The 5,725-nt window shown below is 34.2% G+C and overlaps 1 protein-coding gene and 1 non-coding gene across 2 annotated transcripts; both read left to right on the top strand.

The window, feature by feature from the left end:
* Positions 1–205: 205 nt before the first annotated feature.
* Positions 206–3,283, top strand: LOC106360427 (sodium/calcium exchanger NCL). Its single transcript, XM_013800019.3, has 6 exons — positions 206–688; positions 1,031–1,216; positions 1,294–1,475; positions 1,568–1,713; positions 2,192–2,471; positions 2,549–3,283. The coding sequence occupies exons 1-6, from the start codon at positions 295–297 to the stop codon at positions 3,110–3,112; spliced, it is 1,752 nt and encodes a 583-aa protein (XP_013655473.1). The 5' UTR covers positions 206–294; the 3' UTR covers positions 3,113–3,283.
* A 684-nt stretch (positions 3,284–3,967) lies between these two features.
* TRNAI-UAU lies at positions 3,968–4,041 on the top strand. Its single transcript has one exon. It is a non-coding gene; the product is annotated as a tRNA-Ile (tRNA).
* Positions 4,042–5,725: the final 1,684 nt, after the last annotated feature.

The following is a 5,725-nucleotide window of genomic DNA, read 5'->3' as shown; positions in this document are numbered from 1 at the left end:
AATTATAAAAAAAATTTCGGGCGTAGTCCGGACTTAGTATATTGTATAAAATGATGTCCGCCCGTGCACGGGAGATAAAACGGAACGTAATAGTTAAAATGGTAAAAAAACTCTTCTCTGTTTCATCTTCCTCCTTGAAAACAAATCATCTGCCCCACACGATGTATATCTACTTCAGTCAATAAAAGCTCCAATCATACATACATACATGTGTATATAAACAATACTCATCCACGCACACTCTTTTAACGTCCTCCTCTTTGACTTTTTACTCAAATCAGAACAGAACCAATCATGAGATTCAGATCTCTGATCTCTCTCCTCTTCCTCCTCTTCTTCACTTCCTCCGCTTACGCTCGACTCGTCTCCCTACATCCATCTTCCACTGATCTCATCTCCGATGGAGTCAACGGCGAACCTCTCATCAACTCCAGATCGATCATCAAAACTGTGGTCTCTGCCGAAGAGAAAGAGGAAGCTTGTGAACAGACATATGGGTTCATGCCGTGCACTAAAACAGCGCTTGGGAACGTGTTCTTGATCTTGGTTTATGGGTTTCTCATGTTCACGGCGGCGACGTATCTCTCCGCCGGAAGTGAGCTTTTGCTCGAGATCTTGGGTCCTGGAATCGTCGGTGGCTTGTTTTTACCGATGCTCGGAGCTCTTCCTGACGCTATGCTGATCATGGGTATAGCGAAAATGTTCCTCTTTTTTTGTCCTGAAAGTTTAAAACTTTCGAGATTAGATTCCGACAGGTCCTTTGCTTTACTAATTATGTCGGAGAAAGACAGATTCTTGTCTGAATTTTGAAAAAAAAAAAAAAAAGTGAATCTTTGTTAGGTTATGTGGATCAAATAGCGAGTGACTATGATACTTTGATGGTAACTGATGAGCTTGTCACAAAAAGAGAATCTTTTATTTTTTTGTGTCAAGAAAACTTTTTTTTGGGTGAAGTGTTGATCTTTGCTCTTTTTTTTTTATTTTCTTGATTGGTCTTGAATCTTAAGTATGTGTTGGTGTTTTGTTTCAGTGTCTGGTCTCTCTGGAGACGCGGCAACTGCACAAACCCAAGTCTCTGTGGGAATGGGTTTGCTCGCTGGCTCCACCGTTATGCTTCTCACTGTCATCTGGGGAACTTGCACTGTTGTTGGCAAGTGTGACCTTCGTGATTCCATTGCTGTAAATAACCAAGACACCAAAGGCTTCCATCTCAAAGGTAACGGGAGATTAGACTTATTCATTTTTGTCTGTGACATATACTTACTGTGTGTGTGTTTACATCTATTTTTTTAGATTCTGGTGTAACTGTTGATGTTTGGACCAGCTATGCTGCAAGAATCATGGCTATATCGGTTATACCGTTCATCATTGTCCAGCTTCCACAGATGTTGGACTCAACTTCTGGAAGACATTTGGCTGTGTTGGTTGCTCTTATCCTCTCGGTTCTTATGTTGATCTCATACTGTGTATATCAGGTACATAGCCAGTAGACTGTCTCTTTGTTTTCTGCTTTTCTCCATCTTGTTTATGAGATTTATTTTTCCATTGTATGATGATTATCTAATAGGTCTTCCAACCATGGATCCAAAGGAGACGGCTTGCTTTTGCAAAGCACAAGCATGTTATATCAGGAATCTTAAGGCACTTGAAACAACATGCTTTGGGAAGGCTTCTTAATGATGAAGGTCAGCCTGATGAACATGTCATTCGAAGGTAAGTCAAATGGAGAGAGTATAAAAAGTTCTTTTAGAATTTTACAATAGACCTGGGCGTTTTTACTCTAAACCGAAATCCGATCCGAACCCTTATAAAAATTATCCTAATGGGACTTAAGAGTTAGGTACTTTGGGGCTTTGGTACAATACAAACCAAACCGAAATCCGAACTAGGAACCGATAGAATCCGAAATTATCCAAAATTAGTTAAATATCTTAATATTTATATATATATGTTAAGTTAATTTAGACATTTATAGTATTTTAAAGATTTATTAACTCGACCCGGGAATGGGAATATAGTTCCGATCGACTCGAGCAAAATTACTCAATTTAAATATTTCCTAACTAGCTTTGGCTCAACCCATCATTTTGGTGCATTCCGCTAGACCAGAGCCATAATCCTTGAGTATCGTTTATCTCTTTATTACTTCACTTGGTTACACCATGGGCTTAAATTTTTATCTGTTTAATAGGTTGTTTGAGACAATTGATGCAAACAAGGACGGACACTTATCAGCAGCTGAGCTTAAGGCGCTTATCATTGGAATCAGCTTTGAGGATATAGATTTTGACAAGGATGATGCTGTGGGAAAAGTTCTTCAAGATTTTGACAAGACTCTTGATGAACAAGTTGATCAAGAAGAGTTTGTCCGTGGGATTAAGCGTTGGCTTATTCAGGCAATGGGAGCTGCTGGTCCTTCTGGTCCTGATGCCGGTCCTCGAACCATGAAGTTCCTTGATCATTTCCATGTGGTAAGAAAGAGAGAGACACTGTTGATACCCTATTTTAAAAACCTCTATGGAACTAACTTTTAGTGTGTTTTGTGCAGCAAACAAAGAGAGAGCATGCTCTGTTGGGAGACAATGAAAATGGCGAGAATGATGAGGAATCAGGGGAGGTTGCAGATCCAAAATGGATCACCATTAAAGCAGCTTTGTTGCTACTTTTAGGAGCAGCCATTGCTGCTGCGTTTGCTGATCCTTTGGTCGACACAGTTAACAACTTCTCCGCAGCCACAGGGATCCCATCTTTCTTCATTTCCTTCATTGCTTTGCCTTTAGCCACCAACTCAAGTGAAGCTGTCTCTGCCATCATCTTTGCCTCTCGCAAAAAGATCAGAACCGCCTCCTTAACTTTCTCCGAGCTATGTGGTGGAGTGACAATGAACAACATTCTCTGTCTCTCTGTGTTCTTAGCGATCGTTTACCTTAGAGGATTAACGTGGAACTTCTCATCAGAAGTGTTGGTGATCCTCATAGTTTGTCTGGTGATGGGAGGTTTTGCTAGCTTCCGCACAACGTATCCTCTATGGACATGTTTCATAGCATACTTGCTTTACCCATTCTCTTTGGGTCTGGTCTATATTCTCGATTACTGGTTTGGCTGGTCTTAGTTCAAAAGATTTGGTGACATGAGTGAGTTTGTTCTATGGCGTGTTTTGTTCTTCTTTATTTCTTTATGTTATGGGTTTGAGAGTGTATAAGCGTAAAGTTCAGCTCCTGAGATTTGTCAGTGATGTTGTTTGAAACACTATTAATAAAACTGATACATTATATTTCTTGTTTCTTCGGTGCATATTCCTCTCCTACTCATTTTTAACGTTCTTATGCTGATGGATGTTACCATTCTTTTTTTTTTTTTTTGACAACAGGATGTTACCATTCTACTGTTGAAAAAATGGTAGAGATCAGTTGTATTCTCATTCAGAGGCCTAATATGAGATGAGATGAAGCAACTGATAAGTGGCTATTGCTACTGATGTTAACGTAAGCTTAGATATTCTACAACTACTATGGATAATTTGCTTTCATTTTGTGTTAACACATGATATAATTGACGAGGTCCCGTAGCTCGCTTGGTCTTATGAGCTGAATGTCACGGGTTCGAGCCCCGCCGGGACCATATATATGGTCATATATGCCTTTGAAAATTTAAAACGTTTAGTTTTTAGACCCAAACTTGGTTAGTTGAACAAATCAAAGAAAAAAACAATTTTCAAAACAGAACCAACCTGATGGTTGGACTAGGTTCGACTATGAACCGGTCTTATAACCGGATTGAATCTAACAAATCATTTGACTATGAACGGGTTTCATAACATGATTGGTTCTTAAAACTATTGAACTGAACAAAAACTTTTCGAACTATAAAAAACACAAAATTTAGTTTATATTTATAATATTCTATATTTATTTTTTATTTATATTTTAAGTACTTTTAAATTCATATATTAAAATATAATTGACAAGGTCCCGTAGCTCAGTTGGTTAGAGCGTTGGTCTTATGAGCCGAAGGTCGCGGGTTCGAGCCCCGCCGGGACCATATTTGTCATATTTGCCTTTGAAAATTTAAAACATGTAGTTTTTAGACCCAAACTTGGTTAGTTGAACAATAAAAAAAAAACAATTTTCAAAACCGAACCAACCTGATGGTTGGACCATGTTCGACTATGAACCGATTTCATAACCGAATTGAATCTAACAACTAATCTGACTATGAACGGGGTTCATAACATGATTAGTTCTTAAAACTACTAGATCCTTTCTCCGCGCTACGCGCGGATAATATATTTAAATTTGTTACATTTATCATTTTTATTTGTATGTGAAGTTTTGCATATTAAATTATATATAACTAATTTTTAAATTTGATTTTTTTTAGTTTGAAGTAAGTATTTCTATTATATGTAACACAATTAATTAATAAAATATAAAGAATCAAGTCCGAGATTTTAGAGTTATGCAAAAAACAAATAATTATGTATAGAACATAAATTATCTTAGTTTAAAAGATCAGAATCTCATCTCGAATAAATTTACGAAAAGAAAAGTATTCCAATAACCTACTTAAAATATAAAATCCCCTTTTTAAAAAAAAGCGTTCTTAATAATATATTTTTTACGTGTAATAGTTGAAAACTGACAATTGAATATCGATCTAGAATATTATTTTAATATATCTAATGGTAAAATATTAATTGTAATAAAAAAATTTTGAATTTTAATATATCTAATGGTAAAATCTATTTTATTAACATAATATATTTTTATTCATTTATTATTTCGACGTTACAAAATATTGCTTTTGTTTTATTTGTATATTATTTTTTTAATAATTTAGTTTCTTTTTAAGTAAATTTAAAATTATCAAGAATATAATATATTTAAAATTATTAATTTAAATATATTCAAATATGATGTCTCATTTTTATGTGTGTTTGCGTTAAGCATATTTAATTTGTAGTTTATATATTTAATAACACGTTGTTGCATGCCGTACTATGATTTTAATAAATGTGTTGTCATTTCATTTTTATTACTACTAACATGATTTTTTAGTGATCAGTGATAATGTATTTTTAATGGTTATGCATTATATTTTATCGTATATTTTATAACTCTTCATGCTGACACTTTTTTAGAATCATTTTAATTAGAAAATAGGTTTAAAGATGTAAATAAAATTGTGTATATTGTAAATTTAGACTTTTTAGTGTAACTGAGCACTATCAATTATGGAAATTATATTATGATTTTATTTTACTAAATCTTTATTTATGTTTATATTTTTTGTTTTATTTTGTATTTTTACAAATTTATTGCCTTATTCTTTAATTGGAAAGAATTGTTATTTCTAATTTTTGTTTCATATACCTTAAAAGTCTTCGGGTGATTTTTGTTTGTTTTGTTTCTCCAATTACAATGTACAGTTCGACCGTTTTTTTTTTTTTTGGATCAAACTACTAATATCATCAGATAGAAAAGCTTAAACTCCAAGAATGTAGTGAGTATTTGTGTTAGAGAAAACTGATTTAGCCACTAATATAGTGAGATATTATAATATTAGAAGGTATGAAAACTCTTCTGTGTTGTCCTATGCTGGACATAATTAAATTATTGTCAATTATTTTTTTATTTGTGATAACTGAAAATACATCTTTATGTCTTTCTTACATCATCCTTAATTGGTTTATGGTTCGACCATTTTTAATATACCGAGAGTAACA

This window comes from Brassica napus, chromosome A8 (assembly GCF_020379485.1).
Source record: "Brassica napus cultivar Da-Ae chromosome A8, Da-Ae, whole genome shotgun sequence".
Lineage (NCBI taxonomy): Eukaryota > Viridiplantae > Streptophyta > Magnoliopsida > Brassicales > Brassicaceae > Brassica > Brassica napus.
This window is presented reverse-complemented; position numbering and strand designations above follow the sequence as displayed.